We start from the raw sequence: 24780 nt of genomic DNA, 5'->3' as shown, positions 1-24780 counted from the left end.
CTTTTGAACTGAAATAAAATTCAGGAATAATGATCACTGTAAGGTGCCGCCCTCAAACTCGCCCTCTGTTGAAATTAGAGAGATATTCAAAAATTGAGAGATTTTTTTAAAAACCCTTTTATTTAATTTAACAGGGGTGAAAAAATCGCGAGAAAATCCCGCATCGAAATATTTTTCGAGTGAGATTTCCTATAAAATTGCGCGATTCTTACGCGCTATCCAGGGCAAACTAAGCCCTGGCCTAAGGCCCACCAAATGGTTGAAGTTGTTTCAACCGATGGCCAAATTAGTAAGGTTTGCAAACATGAGGATTCCAAAAAAAAGCTGCGGCCTAGCCCCCTCCCCATAATCGGGCCTTGGCTCTATCGGGAACCCTGCATCTTAACGACAGCAATCTATTTATTGCTCCAAATTTTTCTATAGAAAAGATGATCGAATGATTAAAAAAAAATTAAATAAGAATATTTTCCGCATCTCCTTCTTTTAGTGCTGAAAAAATAAAAAAATGCGAAAAATAAGGGAGTAAATGAATCTTTACTTTCGCTCCGATATACTCACAGCTACCTCGCTATCGATATTAGCGCCACCTCTTGGATGGCTTAGTTTCGTATTCAGTTTTTTCGCGCCGAACGGCACACTAGGTATTCTAGTCACTGTACCTTCGGAACCCATTTCAGCCACTCTTCCCGCTCCCGCTTGTGACTATTTTTTAAAGGAAGCTCAAAAGCGAACAAGGAGCCAATCTTGCAGCTCGACGGCAACCCTATCTTTCCCATGAAACCGGCTGCGCTTTCCGAGCGTAGCTATTGTCGCAACTCTGAAAACTACGTTTTCATATAGGGACTCTATCTTGCGCAAACGTCGTAATCCGCAAGCGATTCCAATAGTTCACGCCTTTCTAAGCGACCTTCGTTGTACCAGAGTAGCCTGGAAAGATATTTTGCGTTAATGGTGATGCAAATGGTCGGAAGAGACCTGACGCATGCGCAAAATCGAGTAAGGTTTCACGTTAAAATATCGGACAGTATGTTATTTGTTTTGTGGATATTTATGATACAGATATGACTGCTTTTTAGTTCGAATTTCTGACAATTGCATTTATTGATTATTAGTATGTATTTTATTTTTTCTTCCGAAAGATCTGAACACCATTATTTCTAGCAACAATGTGATAGTAGCTGTTGCTGCTCCGACACCGAGCACAAGAAACGCCCCACTCAGGTCACCGAACTTAAGTGCTCTAGTTGCAGAGGGAGCTTGTCTTGCGCAAACGTCGTAATCCGCAAGCGATTCCAATAGTTCACGCCTTTCTAAGCGACCTTCGTTGTACCAAAGTAACCTGGAAAGATATTTTGCGTTAATGGTGATGCAAATGACAGAAATAGAATGGTACTTATAATAAAATTAATAATGTGTAATGGGGTTTGCTTAGTCAAAAGTACTACTTTTAGTCACAGAAATTGATAGAATATGCAGAAAAAATAACATGGACCCAGAAAATACTTTCATTTTCCCAACAGTTATTTTTGAATTAATTTTTTAAAATGTCCGATATTTCAAACAAGGCGTGGTCTTAATGACGTCACAAATGATGTCCTTTGGCGCATTTTTCCACTGCGCTTCCACGTTATGATAATCGAGCAGCGAATTAAAAATTGCCTCTACGCTTGCTATCAACCATATTGTTGCCAGTAAACGTGAGTAAAGATGCGAATTAAATATTGTGCTCTTCTGAATGGCAACAGTGAATGGCATTTCATCATTTGTGATGTCATCGGCAGAAGCGTTAAACAATGAAAGAGCAACGATTAAAATAATTTTTTTTAAATATTAAACTTAGTCAAATTATTTAAAAAATGGTCAGGTCCTGTGTTTTTAAGCATTCTCTTTCAGAAAAAAATACTTTTAAAATTTTGGAAACGACCCCATTATGGATAATTATTGAAATTAGTTTTCAAATTTATAACATTAGGAAGTATAACGTCAGATTGGTTTAATTATCACGTAAGAGTGGCTTTTAATTTCTTCTACACCCATTACATAAAAGAAAGTATTGGATTTGTGAAAATTTTCGAATTTTGACGGATTTACACAATTAGAGGTGTGCTGGGTCCATTTCATCATTTTTTGAATATGTCTGTTTGTCTGTATGTATGTGACCGCCGGTTTTTTTTTTTTTTTTTTTGATTCCGCTCTATAGCAAAACCTACTGCATGAAATCAAAAGAAATTAAATACGCTTACATACCCCAATGTGAATTGGTGCCCATTAGTTTTTGGCGCCAATTCTTCCAAGATGGTGGAAGAATCGAACGCTTTCTCCGTTATGCATGCTTGCTATATCTTAGGAAGGAACGGGTGAAATACAACGAAATTTGGTTCATATATTGACCCTAAAGAGCACAAGTGCTGATTAAATTTTTAGCTAATAGCTCAATAGGGGATTGAGCAATCGAATGTTGTTTTCTCGTTAATTGTTTAGTGCTGATAACAAAACTGGAATCCAAGGTTCTTGTTGGGCTTTCTGGTAATTTAGGAAGTTGGTACTTGAATGTGGGGAAAATTATTCGAAAACTCTGGGAGCGGAATTCTATGTTTTCTTATGTTATTTTCCTGACAATATAGTAGAGGTAATCAATAGGGAAGTTTTCGATATTTCAATTTTATTTTTATATGATAGAGTAACATGTATGAACATCATAGGTGAAAAAAATTTTGCGATACGATAAGAAGTTTTTTTTTTAAATTAATTTTTAAAGGTCAAGTACTTGTGACGTCAAATGGCATAGGAAGTGACGTCATGCGCTCTTCCGGTAGGGGAGAAGCCGAAGGTCACGCATGCGACTTCGAAGACGAAACGTAAAAGGCTTATCTCCTCGCATTTAACTCCTCGTGTTTCTGGAACATTAAACCTCTCATCCTCTCGGAAATATTCGAATATCATCATTGATGTTACATGAGGAAGATTATTTAGATTGTGCTTTAACGAATCCGGTCTCCATAGTGTGTTCAAAAGGATTATTGAATTTCTAAAAAATAAAAATATCAGCGCGCTCAAAATGTTCCTAGCGAAAACAAGGGATCTTCGGCCGAAGGCTGCCCATTCGCGCCCTGTGACGTAGGCTCGTGACGTTTCAGAAGCGCGCACTTTTGCTGGTGGATTTTGGAAAAATCATTAAAAATCAACCACGGTGTTTTAAAATTCGGCGATGGTGAATTTTTTAGTTTTGAGGGTCAATTAACAATATCCAATAGCCAAAATATGAACATTTAATAGGTTGCAACTTCCCTATTGTAGTAAAAAGGAAGGAAAAAATCTTTTTATTACGTAGGGGAATGTGGGCAAAGTGCAATGGTCAAACATTTACTTTCTTTTAAACACAATCTATCTGATAAAATTTTACTATGTAGTAACACATGTAATCTGTTCAGATTCCAGTCAGGAAAAAATTTATCTCTGAAGAACAACGCATCCTCATATATATATATAATAGCCAATGATCGAGTAACCCGCGTGTTTCAACAATGAAACTTGCGTCATGGCATGATAATTTGATAATATGTTTTGGTAATTTTTAACATGCAGGGAAATTATTGTGACAAGGCTGAACTCGATCCGGTCACTTAACTGTTTTACTGGTAAGACTGTGTCATTTCAGGGGATTGAAGAAACGAAAAAGTGGTCTACCAGGGAGTAAAAGGAAGAAGACGAATCTCCATGTTAGCAGTTTGGCAACAAAATTCCACTTCCGCCAGAGGCCGCTAGAGTATCATCTCTCGCACTACTTATATCTTTTCGCTCGTAGCGAAGCATTGTAAACAAGTGTGTTTTAAAAACTATCACCTGTATATTTGGAAGTATTAAACTACTTTCGCCATGAAAGCTGTTCAAAGAAGCATAGAATACTTTACTCCACCCTAGGTTTTTGGCATATTTTGCATTCGATGTGTTTAATTTGTATTTCTGCTACGACTTTAGCGAGCATTCATTCTTGTTATGTGTTGTGCAATTTTGTGTTCTATTTTGTATATTGTTTTTGATATGGCTGTTCTGCTCATTTGCCATGAAACTAAAAATGATTTTAGCTGGCTTTTGAAAACATTTTCTCCCAATAAAACCCGTAAATTACGATCCGGTTTTCATAATTTTTCTGAGTACTATGCATTTAATTTTAACAGTAAGCGAGAAGACTTGATTTTAAAGTTATTCATTTAAAAAAATAGAAAGAGAGTAGCAATGAACAACTAAAGTTTTGGAATTTAAATCACTAATTTTGTTTCCTTCTAGTTATATTTCCATGTCCTTTTTCTTCTTATTTATTAAATTTCACATATGCTTAACTTGAATAATAGAAACTCCACTGTAGTAGAAAAACTCAATAACGCACTCATGTAGAGAATTCAATTGAAATTAAGATTGAACTGTTTAACTTATAATTTTCATCAAAATATTTATGTTTTGCTTTTTTTTTCCTTCAAATTTCACTTAAATCCAGAGCAGAGCAACAATTTCAAACTAAACGTAATACATAAAGTTTTATGTAAGCTTATATCACACGAAATTTATGTATGGGAGGAGGAGAAAGAAAGTAACTATGGTAAGTGAAAACGAAACACAATGTGATAAATATAAGCTATAAACTAGATCAACGCTTGTAATAAATAGCACTTTCTTGTAACATTATTTGTAATTGTTCACTAATAACTAACGATAAACAATTTTTTTTTCTCAATATACAGAGTGTTAATATTTTTTCTAATCGTTTTTAAAGATAAATCCAACGAAATAAAAAGAAAAAAAATGTTATTTCAGCAAAAGTAATTAATTAAACAAAAACGAAACTAAATATTGGTGCACATAATACAGTGAACTATATTAAGTTATATGAGCTAATATCGCACGAAATTTGTGTGTGTGGGGGGTGGTGCAGGATAAAGAAACTCGGTGTAACAGAACCAAATATTGGAATAAAAGAACCAAGTAATTATGGTAAGTGAAAACGAAACTTAGCTTGATAAATATAAGCAATAAACTAGATTAACGCTTGAATTAAATAGCACTTTCTTGTAAGATTCTTTTTTAATTGTTCACAATTAACTAACGAAAAAGCAGTTTTTTTTCAATGTTCAAAGTATTAATTATTTTTTTTCTTATCGTTTTTAAAGATTAATCCACCAGAAAAAAAAGGGGGGGAAAAACGGCTTTTTCAGCAGAAGTAAACAAAAAAAAGAAACTAAATATTATTGCACATATTACTGTGAAATATTTAATTTTAAATGAGCTTATATCATGCAAAATTTATGGGGGAGGGGGGAGAGGGTTGATCGAAGTTGCTGCATAAATTAATTGGAGTAAAAGAACTAAGGAGAAAGAAGATCGAGGACACACAGAATTAATGTCTAAATTCTAGAACAAATATAAGAAAGAAAGTAATTTTAGGTCCATCGTGCTGACCGCGCGATATTATTGAGTTCCAACAAATTTTTCGTATCAATGGCCCCAAACTAGCTAACTGCCGGCATCCACCCAGTCGAATACTCGGGGTCGGTTAAATCAGGCGAGCGAACTGCGAGAGATGGACCACTAGCGCCACCATTGGCGATGGAATAATCCGGTCACTTTTTCGCCCCGCTGCCAAAGGAGATGAGGCTCCTTCTTTTAGCCTCCCTGTGGTCTACAATGAACGCTACCTACTGGAGTTTAGGGTTAAGCCACTGGAGTTAGGGTTAAAGTTTCAAACATCAAAATGTCACCAAACAGGCAATGGCTGCGTTTAAATTTAGAAGAGTAGAAGCAACTTTCACCCGTCAGACCTTGACGGGAGATTTTCTAGTACAGTGAAACTTGTGTAAGTTGACCACTTGCGGTGCAGTACTTTGGTGGTCAACTTATAAAGGGTAATACTGATGTTTTTTTTTTTTTTTTTTTTTTTTTTTGCATCATGTATTCATTTTTTGACAAATTCACACTTACTCTTTCTGTTCAACTCATTTTCATTGTTTAACATTACTTTGAAACAATAATTAAAAATGTTATTCAAATATTTTTGTTTTTACTAAATTAGACACTGTAGTTTTAAAAATTCCATATGAGTCAGCTAATTTTTTCTTGCTTTCCCACTTTTCAATTAATTTTAATATTTCATATTTTTTATCAACCTCAAGTTCAACTAACTTTCTTTTTGAAGCTATTTTATGTAAAACTTATAACACAAAGAGCAACAAGCTGGACTCTCCTAGTTCATTCACAGAGTAAAAAAGGCTATCTCAAATAGAACAAAAGAAAAACAGCTTTAAACACTATGTCATGCTTGAAAACGTTCGACCGGGAAATGAGGAGCAATATAACTTTTTTGTGGAGCTGCGGAATTAAGCTAATTTTGCGGAGCAGTTGGCAACCCTGCATCAAAGCATTAAAATTATTCATGGAAGGCTATAAAAAAATAAATAAAAATAAAATAAAATAATTTGCTTCATTAAATTTTAAAAAATGAACCAAGTGGTCAACTTACAAAGGGTTTTGCACAATTTTCCAAACCAAATTTGGTGTACATTAGTGGTCAAGATAGACAGGTGGTCAAGATAGAGAGGTGGTCAAGTTACAGAGGTTTTCCTTCATTATATAAGATAGAACTCATTCTGTTCCCGATAAAAGCGGTCAACATAGGCAGGTGGTCAACTTACAAAGGTGGTCAACTTTACAGGTTTTACTGTATAATAATAAAAGCATTTTTCAAAACTTGTTACTCATATTGTAATACTATTTTGTTGTAAGTCAAAAATTGTTTTTGTTTTTATGAAATAATTTAGTTCTTACTATTAACATTTAAAATATTAATGGAGACTTACAATATTCGGTGCAGATTTTTTTTTTTAAATTTAATGTTAAGCTTATTTTTTATTTTAAATAATTTGCACAATTAGTCAAGTGCATGCGGGGAAAATTGAAATTGTTCATTTCGTTTATTTATTTAATCATTTATTAAACAAAGCACTTACTCGTTTATCAATTTATGCATTTCCTCATTTAATAAATCACTTATTTATTGACTCATTCACTATTTTATTCATTCATTTATTTTTAAAATACATTAATTAATTTACTTACTTATTGTTTGATTATCCATATTCATTTATTCATTCATTCTTTTATTCATTCATTCGTTTGATCAAAGATGATTTTCAAAATCAAATAATATTTCATTAGAAAAATATTTTATTTTTCATTTTGCTGCACGAGAAAAAAGTTAAAAATTTTCACTTTAGAAGAAAAATTTTTTTTGCCAATAATATAAAACATTATTTGAATGCAAGGTTTTATTACAAAGTACACTGTTCTTTCTTTAGATAAACACTTAGAGCCTCATTTTGAAAAAGATAAGTAATCTGTACGATTTCACTTTGCCTCACATTCTTCCTTTTTTTTTTCTTCTGTATTTTATCTATCTTCAGGGTTACACCTTTTTCATTTTAAATATGTATCACTCACCAGAACAATATAGTCGCAAATCTCAGAAATTTGGTAAAGCAAATAATTTTTGACTCAAAATATGAATTTAATGCACTTCACTGCATTGCTTGCACAAAGTTAGCTCACAAAATTGTTGTGTGGTGACGCATAAACGATATAATCAAGGCTTACACATCATTAAAGTTTCGTACTTAAGAAGATATATTATAATTTTCGGTCTAGCTCATTTCAATCTAGACAGGAGAGTTACCTTCATAGTCTCGGGATCAAACACGTGTTAAAATTCAGAATAAAGAAAGCTAAAGGCACATTTTAGTACAAAAAATTTTTTGGATACAGTGTAAAAGCGTGAGGTGTTGTCTATTGACATTTTTGCTTGGACAACAAATGGAAGAAACTCAAGACAACTGATAAGAAGCCCCCCACGCTTTTTTGTATTACACTAAAATTAAGTGATTGGTCAACTACTATCATTCAAAGATTATTTTTCACTTTTTAGTTCATCTTGCTACGAAAGCGTGTTTTTTTTAAACTATTATTTTATTTTTCTGTTTTATAGTCTTATGTTGGAGAATTATCAGACGACAAAATTTTTTATAAAACGACTGCGAGGTAATATCTTAAAGTTAAGACAAGGGCACCCCGATGGGAAGCTACTGTGAATCATCGATGTATGTTTTCGGAAATCATATTTATATTACTTTGAAAATTTGAGATGCATTTGAATAAAAGATTTGTTCAACAATGGTCCAATCAGCAATGAATTTCCAATTGAAGGCTCACCTAAATTTTGGCGTGAAATTAGTTAAAAACAATTATATTTCATGTTCTAATTACCTTAGAACATTGGAACAAATTTTGTCTAATGCAGAAAAATTAAAGGTTTTTGTAGATATTTTTAAATAATTTTTGCAAGCATTTTTTAATGTATTTTTTAAAAATTTTCCTTTCTCACATTGTTGGATTTGTGCCAAAATATTGATTAAAATTGGAGGAAACTAACAATTAAAAGAGTTAATTAATTAATTTGATTACAGAATATTGCATTGTCATCGGGTCTGAGGTTGCGTGCCAAATTTCAAAAGAATCCGATCGCAGGAATTGGGCGAAATTTGAGCTGCAAGATTCCGTTACACGATACATACATACATGCATACATACACACACACATACATACATACATACATACATACATACATACATACATACATACATACATACATACATACATACAGGTGAAGCTAATAAAAGCGTGTTAAAAAGTTCTGCCCCGAGATGGAGCCTACCAAAGATGACGCCCTGCTCGCAATTTCTCACTTGGATTTTCGACAAAATGTTTAGACTGCTTCATAATTGGCATGGGACAAGATAGTTTACTGCTGTCTCCATTTTTTATAAGACTATATTTTTTTTAAACGATATTGTCCAAAGAAAATCCCCAGTTTCCTCTAAAGTCTAACAGGGCCCAGTTCGTGTTGGACCCTTTTTGAACGGTTTTTGTTAATTAAAGTGTAGATATCCATAAAAAATATGAAAAATCAACGTTTCAGGACACCGATGTCTTGTGGTAGACGATTTCAAAACTCCGCAAATGTGCGCCGTCGCTTTTGGGGAGATGGAGATTCGGAGCCGATAACTAACGCATTTTCTATCACAAATTAATCTCTCAAATTAATATTTTTTCAATTTCCGAATTGTAAGAAGGAGTTTTGACAACAGTCATAGTTTTGGTACATGCGATGTCAGCGATAAGAGCAGAAGGTTTCTCACCAAATGGACATTGGACATAACCACTCGTTATCAATTCCATGGGATAATTGGTTTGTAAACACAAAACACTGCATTGATAAATATTGCCCTATGTCAAACGTCTTACGGAATGAATGTCTGATAACGATACAACAATTTATTTTTGGATTATCAAAAAGAAAAAGAAAAAAAAAATCTGTTATTGACCTTTTCCCACTAACAATAACCTCATTTATCTCCAATCTTAGCCTTTTCCAGACTCAAATTTCAGAAATTGTTCGCTAAATTACAAAAGAAACACAATCTCGGGAACTTTTAATCGCCATTTCTTTTTTTCAAAGAAGCACAAAAATAATCCATTTAGGAGCTCACTCTTATCAATGACCCTGACGTAAGAAGAGACCTTATGAATAAACTTCTCAAAAGAACTAAGAAAGGCTTCTTTATGCCCTGTCGTATTTCTTAGGCCCAGTTCCTCGAAAACAGGAAGCAGTAACTAATATAACTGATTTTGTTGAATGTCAGTGACAAAGGCCATGAGAAAGATCAGCTCGAAGAGCAAGACAGACGAGAAGACAGGATGTTAATTTTTTTATGCAATTATCGTGGAGGCGGAAATAATATATTCTCTGTTCATTAAAGACGGAGAAAAAATTCCATTTGGTCCTTATAAGGTTATCATTGAAGCTGATAAGAGAATGTCGTTCTACTGGCGAATAGAAGGTTGATTAATTCTTGCCGGTATTTTCCAAGAACTTAGGCTGACACTGCAATTTTCGGTCTCAAATATCGCACTCAAAAGCCATCTTATATAACCGCAGAACAGTGCACATTATACGAGGTGGATCCAAATGCCATAAACAAAATATGCGATCTTTGTAAATATGTCTCTGAGACACTATATTTATTGTCTTGAATTTCTAGGTTAAAAATTTATTGCTTCTACGGAACTTTATTTAGTCCAAAGGACACAAATTAAAAACTCTCAATACTATTTAGATCCCTTTACAATTACTCACAATAATTTTCACTGAAAGATAGTACTATGCTGTCTGAATCAAATTTGCAACTACAGTAAACCCCCACTATGCTGCCTGAATCAAATTTGCAACTACAGTAAACCCCCACTATGCTGCCTGAATCAAATTTGCAACTACAGTAAACTACCACTATGCTGTCTAAATCAAATTTGCAGCTACAGTAAACTTCCACTATGCCGTCTGAATCAAATTTGCAACTACAGTAAACTCCCACTATGCTGTCTGAATCAAATTTGCAACTACAGTAAACACCCGACTATCCGCGGGGCGGATTATCCGCGATAACAATCAGAAGCATGTATTTTCGAAGCAAAAGCAAATGCCGATGGCTTTTTTTTTTTCTTTTTGTCGAAAAATTGCAAATTTATACTCAGTTGTTTTTGTTTTATTTATGCTTTTTTTTTGTGCTTTCTTCGTCGAACGTACACTTGTTCTATATCTATATTGATGTTAAGTAATTACATGCATACATAAAATACAAAACATTTTTACTGTACCGCAAATATTTTCAGTATTTGAAGAAAGTATTATATGTATCAATACAGCTAAGTTCTTGGGGAAGGAAAATGTTTACCTTATTTTTATCTCACTTTAGTTTCTTTGCGGTTTATCTGCAATGTTTATCATCCTCGGCACTCGTGCAACTCAACTTCGCTGATATTTGGGAGTTTACTGTAACTAATTTACTTCCTAAGCTGACAGAGCTCATCTAACTGAATAAGCAAGGATCTTGACAATTAACCATCTTCATGTTGATTGGACTATGCAAAATAAAATGTTGTCCTCGCCCTTCCCCCCCCCCCCTTGGGGAGAGGACAAGATCAAGAGGGGAAAATTACCCCCTCCCACCTGACTTGGAGAAATCATTGAATTTTTATTTGTGAGGGAGTGGTTTTTGATGTTCTTTTAAATATAATTTGCATTGAGTAAATACTAGGGTGGAGCGAAAAAAACTTTTTTTTTTTTTTGAGAGTTGCTATAGTGCGGAAAAGTTGCGATTGTTGAAGACTCAAAATACATAAAAAAAATTTTGATATTGGATAATATCTTTCGAATCGCGCAACGAGTCTGAAAATTTGCAAAAATGGAAAATTTTATGGACTTTTTAAAAATTTTGTGTCAATGTTTTTTTTTAATGTTCTAAAACGGAAAAGTTACGATTGGTGACGCCTTGAGAAATTAAAAAGAAATGATGAAATCGAATAATACCTTCTAATTCAGGAATAAACCTAAAAAATCGGGAAAATTGAGAATTTCAGTTTTTCTTTGAGATTTAAAAAAATGGTCTATTTTTTTTTTCTTTCTTCCTTCTAATTCAGGAATAAGCCTAAAAAATCCGGAAAATTGAGAATTTCAGGGTTTTTTTTATGAGATTAAAAAAAATGGTCTATTATTTTTCTTTTTTCCCCCCAGTAATATGGAGAAAACCCTTTTAAAAAGTACTATATTCCACAAAAACATTAATTTATTACTTGATTTTGAAGGCCTTCTATCCATGCTGAAGTCCTATTCTTTACAGTAATTTCCATTTTTAGATAATAGAAGATTATAAAATATTCAGCAAAATTTCTACTATCCAGTATACAAGTGTTATTTTTTAAGTGTTACTTGTTGAACCTAATTTATAATCAAATTTTTTTGGAAACATGAGTATAAATTCATCTGGATTTTTCACAACCTCTGAGACGTTCTCCTATTGGTCCAGAAAATGAACTTGAACCGTTTTGTTGAACCACCATTCAAATGCCGAAAAAGTTTCGAAAATACAATTTGATGAAATGGAATAAACAAATAGCCCATTGCAATGGTCGTCCCACATAAATTTCGAATTAAAGAATCGCGCCAATTTTCACCTAGTAGAAATTTTAGTACCATCATAACCTATGATGTGTAAGTAGTCTAGTGAAATTCGTGTTCATTTAGATATGAAGCACTGCAATTCGCTATGTCTTTGGAGAAGACACGTGGCTTCGCTTAAAGTTTGCAAATTAAAATCAAGAGATGGTTAACATAAGAGCAAGATTGAAATCCAGGTCAATTATGTCGAAGTTTTCCAAAAAAACGGATTAATTAGGTTCAACAAGTAACACTTAAAAAAAAAAGACTTGTATGCTGGATAGTAGAGATTTTGCTGAATATTTCATAATCTTCTATTATCTAAAAATGGCTAATTACTGTAAAGAATGGGTCTTCTGCATGGTTAGAAGTTACCTTCAAAATCAAGAAATAAATTAATTTTTTTGTGGAATATAGTACTTTTTAAAAGAGTTTTTTCTATATTACTGGGAAAAAAAACAAAAAGAAAAAAAAAGCACCATTTATTTAAATCTCAAAGAAAGGCTGAAATTCTCAATTTTCCCGATTTTTAAAACTTGTTCCTGAATTAGAAGGTATTATTCGATTTCAACATTTCTTTTTAATTTCTCAAGGTGTCACCAATCGCAACTTTTCCGTCTTAGAACATTCAAAAAAACATTAAAACAAAAATTTTTAAAAATTCGTAAAAAAAACATAAAATTTTCAATTTTTCCGAATTTTTAGGCTCCTTGCGCGATCCGAAATATATTATCTGATACCATTTTTTTTTGTTTTTGTTTTTTTAAGTCGTCTTCACCAATCGCAACTTTTTCGCATTATACCAACTCGCAAAAAAAAAAAAAAAAAAAAAAAAAAAAAAATCGTTTTTTTTTTTTCGCTCCCCCCTTTGCCTCCCCCTCCCCAGAAAAGTTTGAAATGACGGGCTGGCTGCTCTCGTTGAAGTAAATCTAAGAATAGTAGATTTAGCGAGTAAAGACGGGAAAAAAAAAGCATTTGTAAAATGATGTGAAAATAAGAATGGATATACAGGGTGGTTATAAAATAACGTGAAGTGTTCAGAGCCCTCTAACAAGTGAAGCATTGCCAAATTTCATGGACGTACATATCAGACCATGAGATTCCAATTTTTACAATAAAAAAAAAAAAATAGTACCAAAAGTCACCACCAGGAGGAACTTTGGCGCAGCAAAAGCGTATTACTTGCGAGTACTGAAGAATTAAATACCAAAAAATGTCAATTAAAAGCACACATCACTTCAATTTGTAACAAGGGAAGAATTTTACTAAAAGTCGCCAGGAAGAAATTTCGGTGCGGCAGAAAGGATTTCTTTCTGAATAATATTCATGTAAGATACATGACACTACCCCATGCACTATCCCATGTTGGGCTTCAGGTATAGTGCCTAGAAAGAGTAGTGTGTCGATCGACGAAGAAAAAGTGAGGTCAGATTTGAGGAAAATCCAGATGGCGCTGCGCTCGAGGAGTACGTTATGCTCCTCATGCCCTTCCTTATGCCCTTTCTAGGCACTATACTTTAGGTACCGAGTGTATGGCGGCAACATTTCTTTAACAGCAGTTTTAATAGTCATGCATTTCCTACGGTAAGGAGACCGTTGTCACCCAATCTTTAACCTTGTGATTTTTAACCATGGGGATTTCGTAACGGAGTTGTGTATCTGCGACACATTCCCGATACCTCAAATTTCAAAACTAGAAAAGTGTTACAGGTAGGCGGAATTAATCCCCCCTCCCCCGGAGGTGTGGAAAATATTGTGCATTGTATGCAGTACCTGAAAATCTCGATGTTGGTCATATTGAACCTCACTTGTTGGTAAAAATCATATTTTGTGAATAAAATTGATGCATATATTTTATCAGTTAGCATTTAATCCTTCAATAGTCACAGTAATACACCTTTTCAAAGCTACAGTTTCCAAAGGTGGCGATTTTTGGTACTAATTTTTTTTTTTTTTTTTAATCAGAAATCGAAATCCCATGGTCTACTGTGAATGCCCGTGAAATTTGACAATGTTTCGCCCACTATTCACTCGCTAGAGAGCTCTGAACACCTCACGGTATTTTATAACCACCCTGTATTTTAAATATTTTACACAATCATTAAAAGTGACCCGAAAACCATTTTCATGATGAACATTGACATAAGAGAGGGATAGATATTAGTTTGATCACGTTTTTTGTTTTTTGCTTCGTGTTATTTGTGCTTATTAATTGCATTTTCACCTTCAGACCGTTTTATATTACGAATCGTTTTACTTAATTTACTCATAGTGGATGGGAAAGGCATCCTTCAACTTTAATTGAAGCATTTTTTCCCTTGAGGGTGATGTTAAAATATCATGTCAAGAACCCTGGTTTTCAGTTAAATGGGTTCCATCAAAAAATTAGTTAGTCGCAAATTTGATTCACTGCTTTAAAAAATAAATAATGTGAATAATCTAGTCAAATGATGTGACACTATAGTAAGCTATAGTGTCAGTAATGTGATAGTATAGCTGCAAAATTATCTAGAATTAAACTTTCTAAACGATTTTGCTGCAAAAAATTTCTTTTGAACCTCGAATGTTATGTTTTGAAATCAATAATGCTGATCATCTTTGGTGGAACTTTCCAAATAATTTTGCAGCATAATTTCTCCTGAATACGAATGTAGGCTGTTTTATTAAAAAACGAATAATGCGAATCACCTTTGGTCAAAATTTTTAACTGATTTAGCAGCAAAATTTCTCCTGAATGCGAATGCTATGGTTTGAAATTACTAATGCTAGTCACCTTTGGTCGAACTTTCCAAATGATTTAGCTGCAAAATTTCACCTGAATGTGAATGATGTGTTTTCAAATTAATAATGCTGATCAACTTTGGTCGAACCTTCCAAATGATTTAGCAGTATAGTTTCTCCTGAATGCGAATGATAATCAACTTTGATCGAGCCTCCCGAATGATTTGGCTACATAATTTCACTTAAACTCGAATGTAAGCTCTTTTTTTTAGCTTACTCTCCCAGTAAAAGTCAGATAAAGAAGAAAAAAAGTATGAAAGAAGGCTTAGTGCATCTTAAGAATATCTCAAAAAACAAAAAAAACAAAAAAAGTCAAAAATAAATAAAATAATTAAATAAATATCCAAATATTAAAAAAATTGGAAAGTAGGGTATTGAGATGGGGATAATGTCTGTCTCTCTGTCTGTCTGCCCCCCTTCCCAGCCCCCTAATAACTTTTGAGTGAATAGTCCGCTTTGATCTTTTTTTCAAAGATCTCAGAGAGATCTTAGCGATCTCAGCTCATTGCCATATTTCACTTTTTGATTTGAACTATTTTTCGTTCAATTTTGAACAGTTCAAAAAACTTAACATTAGCGCCTACGGAGAAATTCAAGGCAATCCCGAACTTAGAGGCGAATTTGCTTCAAAGAAACTTTGTAGGAAAAAGGTTTTGAAGAAGAACATGTATAGAAAATATCTTTTTGATTTGAACGATTTTCCGTTCAATTTTGAGCAATTCAAATCCTTTCACATTAGTGCCTACGGCGAAACTAAAAGTCAATGTAGATCCCGAACTCAAAGGCGGATTTACTTCAAAAAACTTTTGTTGGAAATAGCTCTTGAAGATTAATAACTCCCGACTCCGACACCTAGAATTTTAGGGCAGTCGACTCCGAATCCGACTCCTTTACGGTTAGTTATGTTCAAAATAATTCAATTTAAGCTCATCTTGAGAATATTGATCAAATATTAGAAAGTCGATATTGGTATACGGGAAAGTAGGCTCGTTTAGTTTTAGACGGAACTTCTTCTTTTTAAATTATATTGTGAATCACCTTTGATCAAACTTTCTAAGTGATAACAGCAAAATTTCTCCTGATTACGAATTCGATGTTTTGTCTTTACTAATAATAAAGCTGAAAGTCTCTCTGTCCGGAGGATGTCTGTAGGATGTCTGAATGTCTGGGTCTCTGTGACGAGCATAGCGCCTAGACCGTTCGGCCGATTTTCATGAAATTTGGCACAAAGTTAGTTTGTAGCATGGGGGTGTGCACCTCGAAGCGGTTTTTCGGAAATTCGATGTGGTTATTTTTCTATTCCAATTTTAAGAACAAAATTATCATAAGATGGATTATTAATTGGAAATTACGGAATTACGAAATTACGAAATGGAAATTGCGAAATTATCATAACGTTGAACCGTAACATGGGCACAAGTCAGTTGGCGAGATACGATATTATCATAACGTAGAATCGTAACACGGGTACAAGCCAATTGGCGAGAAAATTCGCCTTACATTATTTGTAAATATACAGGCGAACCAAAAGACCTTTTAATTTTTCTATTACGGGCAAAGCCTTGTGGGTACCACTAGTAATTAATAATGCTTATCACCTCTGGTCAAACTTTCTAAAAGTCTCAGCAGCAAAATTCCTCCTGAATGCGAACGCTATGTAGGCCGTGCAGAAATCCGTCGGCGTGACCCGAAGAGCGCATTTCCCGGTCTCTTTGAACCTCTGTCCCACGATGGACTTCATGAAGAGCGTTTCTGCCACGAAGACGCATTTCCCATCCTCCACTTCATCCAGCCAGGGGGGATAGGTTTCGGTCGGCGGTGGCTTCAGATTTTTTTTTGCTCGGTGCCACAGCGACTCGTATTCGGTACCAATCAGTTTCTGAAGAGGAAGAAATATTTGTAAAGCTTCAGTGGAAAATGAATTCCCTGCGTGAATGAATGCAATCGAAAATTCACTCATAATAAATTGACATTTTGAGGGAAATAAGAAAACCAGCAATAACAAAAATTAAATATTTGGCGGCACCTTCTGGCTATCGATTCTGAAACTTGCATAAAAAAACATAAAATAAGCAATTTTAAGATGTGAAGCATTCTTGATGTTGAAACTGAATCTAAGGAAGTTTGCGGAGGAAAAGTAGTTGAGTAACCTGCAAGCGTGAAGTGTGGGCTACAGATCGCAAGTAGCCTACTACTCAAGTCTGGCTACAGATGACCTTGTTCAACGAGTCGACAAAGCGGTTAAGGAAAATTGAAGATTCACGATATGTGAATTATCGATGCAATTTCCAGAAGTTCCGAGATCGTCCCTATATTCTATATTTATAGAACGGTTGCGTTACAGAAAACTTCGTGCTCACTGGGTCCCAAAAACACCGTCAAAAATCACTTTCAATCATTGGTTCAGTCAAACGTTCTATGAGGAGATATAGAAAAGTTTGTGCACAGGTACGACAAATACCTAAATCGTCAAGGTGATTATGTGGAGAAATAAATATGCATTGTACCTTACTTTCGATAGTTTTTTTTTTTTTTTTTTGTATATTCACCCGTTTTTTTATAGCCAAACGGAGCTTGAAAAAAAAAAAAAAACCTTCGTATTTTGAAACAAACCTTTAAGCAGTCCGCTGGGTAGGACTTCCGCAAAGTGCATAATTCGACATCTGTGTCCTTGAAGAGCTGCATCATGTTGTCTATTCGGGGCTTCATTCTGTTCGATGCAAAAGTGGACGTGATGGCCCCTTGGTAAGTGTACATCAAAACGAGGACAGGTCCTAGCATCCAGACTGCGATCAGAAATCTGAAACTGGCGGCGGTTAACACATTTCGCAGAACCCATCCGTTCGTGCTTCCGATGTCTGAAGGATTTGGAAGACTTATTAGTTTATTCAATTTTTTTTCTGTGCATTGGATAAGCATTTTATAAATTACTCAAATGCTTAGAGCATGTTACACCTTTAAAAACAAAATTTTTTAAAAAAAATTACGGTTTTTTACATAATTAATCACAGAAAATGTTCCAATACATATATATAAAAAAAATGAATGTACAGATTTTTAGAGATGAATATTGTAATTGCTTAGCAAAAACCTTTTTTTAAATAAGCGCAAAAGCAAAAAAGCCTTAGAGATTTTAAAAAGTTGAAATTTCACCTTAATTTTTTGAATTTTTTTTTAAAAATGTGGGCAATATTTTAAGATTTTGAAAATAAATTATTGGTTGCAAAATGAGTGTGTATGTTATGGTTTCAAAGAAAAACACAATATTCATAAATTTAAAAAAAAAATGTTCAAAAGGTACTGTGACCCCTTAAATCATGAAAAAAATCGATTGAATATTTAGGTGATTATTTGAAACTACTAAAAAAATATTTACGCTTCAAGTGTCTGTACGGTGAAATGCGAAGGATGCGTTCCCAGACTCCTCGCGTAAGTCGAAAGTTAAAAGTGTAAAATACACTGTAAAAGAACTTATTTTCGGGAGACTTTAATTTTCGCGAGCGAAAATTTCAACTTCATAAAATATTTTTTCCCAACAGATTTTTCATGTTCATTTAAAATTCGCGACATTTTCAGCTCGCAAGATCAGCGAAATCTTAATTTTCGCAAAAATTACTGCTTGTGAAAATAAGTGCATTTGCAGTACACGACGTTTTAAAACGCTCACGCAATTTTTTAGACATTTATAAATGTCCCTCACAGAGCTTTAAGTCTTGTATTTATTAAACACTAGCGCTACACCTTTTAATATTCCACTGCGAGAACCACAGTAGAATATTAAAAGATCACTTGGTTCGATTGCAAACAATTTTATATACTTTTAGTAATACCCCCCCCCCCACCCCTCTCCCAATGAATTATTTTAGAATATTTTGTGGTCATCAAATGTGAGTCTAAAACACTGATTTTTAAATGTTAAGAAACGCCTAAAAGTATTTTTTTTCTGAAAGGGCATGCTTAAAAACATAGGATCTGACCATTTTTTAAATAGTTTGTTTAAGTTTAATATTTTTAAAAAATTACTTTAATCAGCGCGCTTCAATGTTTATGCTTCTGTCCTATGACATCACAAATGATGAAATGCCATTCTGTGTTGCCATTCACAGTGCAAAATATTTAATTTGCATCTTTACTCACGTGTATTGGCAACAATATTGTTGATAGCAAGCGTTTTGCGCAATTTTAATTCGCTTTTTGATTATCATAACGTGGAATCGCGGTAGAGTGCATCACGTTTGACGTCATCAAGACCACACCTTGTTTCAAAAATCGGACACATTAAAAAAATTAATTAAAAAAATGACTGTTGGGGAAAATGAAAGTATTTTCTGCGTCCATGATTTTTTTTTTTTTTTTTTTTTTTTTGCTTATTCTATCAATTTCAGTGACAAAAAGTACTACTTTTGACTGAAGGAAACAACCTCATTGAATATTCTGAATTGAAAGAAAATTTAAATTCACCGAATGAAGTTTGATTTTTTTTGCTGGAATAAAAAAAGTGAACAAAATTTAAAGTGAACGAAGAATTTAAATGTGTATTATTAACAAAACATTTTCACATGCATTTGATCAAATATTTTGGTTCGCTTACCTTTTCCAAGCAATGTACCATAAAACAGCCAAAAGAACTTAAAGAATGCTGCTACTCTCTTTGTTTTCTGTTTTGAATGCAACGCATAAATTGCGAAGGCTGTGCACGTAGCTATCATTATGGCAAAAATTGTCCACAACCAAACCTGAAAGTTAAAAGAAAATATTTTTAATGTTATAAAAAGCTGAAGCAATACATCACCACTGACTTCGCTACGGGGGGCAGAAGAGGTGGTTCGCCCCTGGTGTTATCCGTCTGGGGGGGGGGAGGTGACACCCAAAGTGGAATTGCAAGTTTTTGAAAAATGTAAAGCTAAAATGCATTTTTACGACAACAAATTTGAACATTCAGCCAGTGTGTGTGTGGGGGGGGGGGCACGGATCCCGTCTCCCCCACTCCATATCAAGGAGCGAATGTTATACTCAGGATTAGGTTCATATTGTCAATACTTAGACCTAATGACTTTCTCCTACACCAAAAAAACTGAAACCCAGTGTTTGAGATAAGTTTTTGAAATAACTAAAGGGTCATCACTTTTATACACCCCCTTATGGTTTTGACTTCGATTCGGCCCCGTACATATGCGTCTCGGGCAAGTTATATACAAAAGCGTTCATAATTTTTATGTGACTTTTGTACATTAAACCACATGAAATAATTTCGTTATACACAAATGTAGTTGTTTCTGAAAACTTTTAAAACATTTCTGAGAACATTAAAAACTTTTATTTAGTTTTTTATTTTATTTTATTTATTTATTATCTTTTTCTTGAATTCGTAGGAGGAGTTGGGGGGGGGGGGGGGGGTTGACACCACAAATTACCACCCCGGGTGTCACTCATGCTAGTTACACCACTAACATCACTTAAATATATTTATGAAATGGGGTCACATGATACTGCATCTAATATAAGTAATAACTAACTCGATTTGACTAGTGGTTCTCAATTTTTTTATCACTGACGACCAATTGGCACCCTTCCGAATCCTAATCGAACCACAAACGCCAAGAATAATATTTTCCTTTCAGTTATATTTGTTGAAATGTAGTCCGGTCAATTTAGACAATGGAAATAACAAAAATTCCGGGAAATCTACATTTTTGTAGAGACCTTGGGTTTAGCATTACAAATAAAGTGCCAAAAGTTCCCATCGATCCCATGTGCGCTAAAAAAGTTATTCGGGGTCAAAGGTCAAAATTTTAGGTTTTTTGGATTTTTCTCAAAAACGGTAAGTTTTATCGAAAAGTACCGCAGACCAAAATTGCAGATCTCAAAATTCTCTATAAAAATGGTCCTTGTGATTTTTTTTCCCAAGACCAAACCTTCCCAGATATTGCGTACTCTCAAAAGACAGCCAGTCATTTACAGAATCCCCTCTATTCGCGTGGCCTTGAATAACATCTGGCTATTCTAGTCCGTGTGGCATCGTTCACGTACCCAGAGGTGCCCAACCCACTAAGAGCAAAGGCGCACCCACCTCATTTTCGCAGAAATCCCCCCAAAAGCATGCCTCCCCCCCAAATGAAAAATACCCCTCAAAACAATCCCCCTAAAAATTTCGATGGCGCAGTCTGGACCATGACCCCTCCTGGGGCGGGGCACCCCTGACGTACCTGCTTCTTTTAGAGTTAAACGTGCAGTTCGAGTAAATAAACGTATTTATCACAAGCGTCTACTGTTTGTGCTGATCAATATTTAAGAAAAATGTCACAATTTCGCTTTATTTGCAATAAACTTTTGACTGAAGGTGAAACTGTTGTGCTGGGCAGTTGTGGAATGCCAACTTTAATCGATGCAAGTCTCGGGAGAAGTTATAAGAATGCTGATTATTTAAGAAGTCAAAAGTCCGTTACAATTCGCGTGGATTGCAGAAAATCATACACCCGGAAAAGTTCAATTTCTGCAGCAACGTGAGGATAAAGAGGCTATAGTACTTCAAAAGTAAGTCCTCCTCGTACTGTAGCGCGATTAAGTGAATTTGAATCCAGCTTTTGTTTTTAAAAACACTGCTTATTTTGTGGCTGTAAAGCGGATGAGGAGGCTGAGAAGAAGAAAACGCAGAATAATGAAAGAAAAATTCATAAAGCAGCGAATAAATCATACTCATAATTAAAACGTGCAAGAGCAGCTTTTGACACACCTCAGAACGATCTTTAGCTAATTTTAAAAGGGATTCTTTGAATGTAAGTGTGGAAACTTTATAAATTTTTCTGCGATAATTCTGCGTTTTGCTCTTCTCAGCCTCTTTACCCTCTTCCTCGCCACAAAATAAGCAGTGTTTTTTACAACAAAAGCTGGATTCAGATTCACTTAATGCAAGAGGATTTAGATCCGCTCTTGTTCGAGGTGGTTCATGCTCATTGGGGTGTATTGACTTCAAGTTTAAAAAAATCAAAATCTGATAAACGCTAAGTAATAGTCACCCGGAAAAGTTGCCTTTTGTAGAGATATTTGGTTCAACAAAAGGATTTCGACCGCAAAAAATATCTTGAGGTGTCGCTCGCGCCTCGAAGTTGACCATAACTGCATAAAAACTGGAAAAAGTTATAATTTCATCAAATATCAAAACTGGAGAAATTCGATGTTTAAGAGCATGCTTTTTGTGTAGATTACACATTGCATAAGATCATTTTAGTAATAAACTGTATTTTAAAGTTCCACACATGCGTTGAGTCTTGAATTTGACCAATATAGTCAGAATTGAATAACATCGTGTTGCTCCGTACTTATAGAAAAAAATATTAGAAGTTATGATTTGTAAAAGTTTGCTTTCATATTAATTAATTCTTACATAGATACGAAAAAAAATTAGTAATGAAAGCAGTTCTTATCTAGTAAAAAAATGTTTAATTCTCCACTTAGCAGATAACTTTGGCTCAAAATGTCAAATTTACCTATGATAGAGAACAAAGGTTAAGTATAAAAATTTTAAAATAATGTGGCTTGCAACAGCCCACATCAGTCACCCTTTGAAACAAAAGACGTTGCTAAAGAAATTTTAATGGGTTTTGAGCCCTCAAACTGTAACCACATTGATTACAATAAAACATAAGTTTGGCATGCGAGTTGAACTATTTTACTTCTCATAATTTTCAGTCTTGATTGAAATTGTGGCTTGATGGTATTGTGGCTTAATATTTCTAGATTCTAATCTGACTCGAATAAAATCATCCCTTTTGGTTTGGCAGCAAACTGTATCTGACATTTATTTTTCTTATTTTACCTATCGTCTCACTGCATTAGTATGACATGTGAGGTTTTGAGTACCTGACACTTCTTTTTCTTATTTTACCTATCGTCTCGCTGCTTTAGTATGACAAGAAGTTTTGAAAACCATACTACTCAGTAGGTACGCCACCAAGCAATTTCTTTCGAAGTTTTATCGGAAGTCCCCTTTTTGAAAGCGGGAGCTGCCGAGTTTTACCAGTTCTGCTTATCGATGAGCTCATAGCAGTCTCTCTGCTTCAAAATTGAAATCTGGAATTATACATGTTCATTGTCCATCTTCGAACTGATCGTCGTAATTCGTCTTGAAACAAGTTCTCTGATGGTCATCCGCAATGCCTAGTGTTATATTTTTTAGATTCTCAAAGTAACCAGTTTGCATAACAAGAGCTGATGATCCAAACATAGTACGATGGCAAGTTCAAAAAATTCGATTGTATAGCAAAAATTTACAATTTCAGATTTCAACTTGAGTTCTTTAATAAGCAGAAGTGGGAAAACTCGGATCATCTCCTTAAAAAAAGGAATATCAGATAAAACTTTAAAAGAAATGGTGCTTGAGGGCGTAACTACTGAATTATATGATTTCCCATACCCCACGTTATACTAAAGCAGTGAGACGATGCGTAAAATTAGACAAAGAAGCGTCAAACACAGTTTGTTGTCTAACCAAGAGAGATGGAATACTTAGAGTCAGATTAGAATCCAGAAATCTTACTCACAATGTATCACTAAGGCCAAACATTTTCAGGAGTCAAGATAATAATGCGACTCGCCTATCCAAACTTTGTTTTATTGTATGAAGTTTGAGAGCTCAAAAAACATTTAAAAGGGGTTGTTTTAAGGAGTATTTTTCTCAGTTTTTGGAGGGGGACTCTTGCTTCTTAGGGGGGGGGCTCCGCGATATTGAGGGGTGCGCCCATGCCCTTAGTAGGTCCGGCCCCTTTGGGTACGTGAACGATGTCACACGGACTAGAATAGCCAGATGTTATTCAAGGCCATGCAAGTAGAGGGGATTCTGTAAATGACTGGCTGTCTTTTTTTTTTTTTTTTTTTTGGGGGGGGGGGGGGGGGTTCTGGGAAGGTTTGGTCTTGGAGAAAAAAATCATAAGGACAATTTTTATGGAGAATTTTAAGATCTATAACTTTGGTCTGTGGTACTTTTCGATAAAACTTACCGTTTTTGAGAAAAATCCAAAAAACCTAAAATTTTGACCTTTGACCCCGAATAACTTTTTTAGCGCACATGGGATCGATGGGGACTTTTGGCACCTTATTTGTAATAGTAAGCCCAAGGTCCCTACAAAAATTTAGCTTTCCCGGAATTTTTTGTTATTTGATCACTATTTTTATGTCTAAATTGACCGGGCTAAAAATATATTTTGTTTTTTGAGGGACTGTAGATTTAGTAAAGGAAGGAGTTCCAAAACCTAAATCCTGATTAAAACCAGACCCATGTTTTTAGAAGTGCAAAGAATCTTTCCTCAACCACACAGAATAAAAGGAAGTGATACATTAATCTTTAAGCTTGTGCTAAAATAAATGCATTAAAGAGTAAAGAATAAATATAATTTTATCAAATTATCCAGTTATCGAAGTATGAGGTCTTAAAGCCTACTAAATTTTTTAAAAAAAGTCGCCAAATTTAGCGAGTTTCGATGAGTAATGGAAGACATCTTTCAAACGTTTCTCAGATGGATGTCCTGCCATATGTGGAAGGTGAACTCTCATGGTACCTTCCATTTTTCGACAAGTCTTTAAATTTGCTACTTTTTTAAAAAATTTTGGCAGAATTTCAGACGATAACCGGTGTACATAAGAGCCCATATGGGTGGTGGGGGAGGGGGGCCCAAGCCCCACATAGAAACTAGAACTTCCTTGCTTTTAGTACTTTTTTCTTTGCAAAAATGCAAACATATTTATTCTCTAGTCATTAATGAATAAGTTATTAAAAATGTCAAATTTTAAAAACTGTAATCTGTACTGAAATCGGTTTCTATGCAGAAAATATCCTGCTAAACCATGGGGAAAATATCTGAGGCCCCCTTCTCCATAAAATTTTGCATATGGGCCTCCATGCGGGTGG

At 34.5% G+C, this 24780-nt stretch overlaps 1 protein-coding gene across 1 annotated transcript in view; it reads right to left on the bottom strand.

Annotated features, from left to right (window-relative positions):
- Nucleotides 1–1098: 1098 nt before the first annotated feature.
- LOC129217269 (probable glutamate receptor) overlaps nucleotides 1099–24780 on the bottom strand; it is a 62874-nt gene continuing 39192 nt past the window's right edge. Inside the window, exons 6-9 of the mRNA XM_054851541.1 lie at nucleotides 19468–19612; nucleotides 17490–17734; nucleotides 16475–16755; nucleotides 1099–1339 (exon numbers count right to left, since the gene is read on the bottom strand). Of these exons, the coding sequence (XP_054707516.1) occupies nucleotides 1099–1339; nucleotides 16475–16755; nucleotides 17490–17734; nucleotides 19468–19612 (912 nt within the window). The remainder of the gene's footprint in view (nucleotides 1340–16474; nucleotides 16756–17489; nucleotides 17735–19467; nucleotides 19613–24780) is intronic.

This window comes from Uloborus diversus, chromosome 1 (assembly GCF_026930045.1).
Source record: "Uloborus diversus isolate 005 chromosome 1, Udiv.v.3.1, whole genome shotgun sequence".
Classification (NCBI taxonomy): Eukaryota; Metazoa; Arthropoda; class Arachnida; order Araneae; family Uloboridae; genus Uloborus; species Uloborus diversus.
The sequence above is the reverse complement of the archived record's forward strand: the minus strand, read 5'-3'. Positions and strand labels throughout refer to the sequence as shown.